The sequence below is a fragment of the Nanorana parkeri genome, unplaced genomic scaffold (genome assembly GCF_000935625.1).
Source record: "Nanorana parkeri isolate BGI_ZX_2015 unplaced genomic scaffold, ASM93562v1 scaffold3569, whole genome shotgun sequence".
NCBI classification, from domain to species: domain Eukaryota; kingdom Metazoa; phylum Chordata; class Amphibia; order Anura; family Dicroglossidae; genus Nanorana; species Nanorana parkeri.
This window is the reverse complement of record NW_017309837.1, coordinates 4,539-5,420: the sequence shown is the minus strand read 5'-3', so window position 1 is coordinate 5,420 and position 882 is coordinate 4,539. Positions and strand designations below refer to the sequence as shown.

Genomic DNA, 882 nt, shown 5'->3' with positions numbered 1-882 from the left:
CCCCCCATCCCGGGGATACCCCCAAATACAGCGACACCATCCCTACCATTTATATCTCATATACTGACCCCCCATCCCGGGGATACCCCCAAATACAGCGACACCATCCCTACCATTTATATCTCATATACTGACCCCCCATCCCGGGGATACCCCCAAATACAGCGACACCATCCCTACCATTTATATACTGACCCCCCATCCCGGGGATACCCCCAAATACAGCGACACCATCCCTACCATTTATATCTCATATACATCATGTATCGGGCCCCTTATCATGTATTGGTCTGTTATCATGTATTGGGCCCCTCATCATGTACTGGGCCCTTTATCATGTATCGGGCCCCTTATCATGTATCGGGCCCCTCATCATGTATCGGGCCCCTCATCATGTATTCCCCCCGCGCTCAGTCTGCTGCCTCACAAGCCCCTCTTCCTGCTCTTCCAGACGTCGTCTTTTCTCCTCGTAGAACTCCAGAATTTCGGGTGGTAACTTCTCTCCGGGCGATCGCGGTGGGAGGAGCAGAGTGTTCTGGGCATCATATCCCTTCAACATCCTCAGGATCTAAAAAGAAGGGTGAGACGTCAGAACCCGGAAGGTCCGATCAGCAGATAAGGGGGACAGCGGGGAAAATCCTGCACCTTCTCCTCCTCCAGGTACTGCTTGTCCATCTCCAGGGAGTAAAACTCGATAGGGAATGTACAGGGATTCCTCACCACGACCGTCACATTGTCCCCGGGGCTCAGCGGTAAGATTGGGCCCAGCTGCAGTACAGAAGGGCTAAATTCCAACTGGGGCTCCAGACCGTGGCCCTGGACCAGCAGCATGACTCTCTGACTGCTCTGTGCCCCCTGCAGGACCAGCCGCTGGCTGTACAG

The 882-nt window shown here is 54.3% G+C and overlaps 1 protein-coding gene across 1 annotated transcript in view; it reads right to left on the bottom strand.

Annotated features, from left to right (window-relative positions):
* The window catches only part of LOC108803285 (hydrocephalus-inducing protein-like), a gene marked incomplete at both ends in the record, with an annotated part of 42,796 nt that overhangs the window by 37,565 nt on the left and 4,349 nt on the right, over positions 1–882 (bottom strand). Inside the window, 2 exons of the mRNA XM_018575115.1 lie at positions 403–568; positions 646–882. The exon at positions 646–882 is cut by the window's right edge and continues 3 nt beyond it. Coding sequence (XP_018430617.1) covers positions 403–568; positions 646–882 — 403 coding nt within the window. The remainder of the gene's footprint in view (positions 1–402; positions 569–645) is intronic.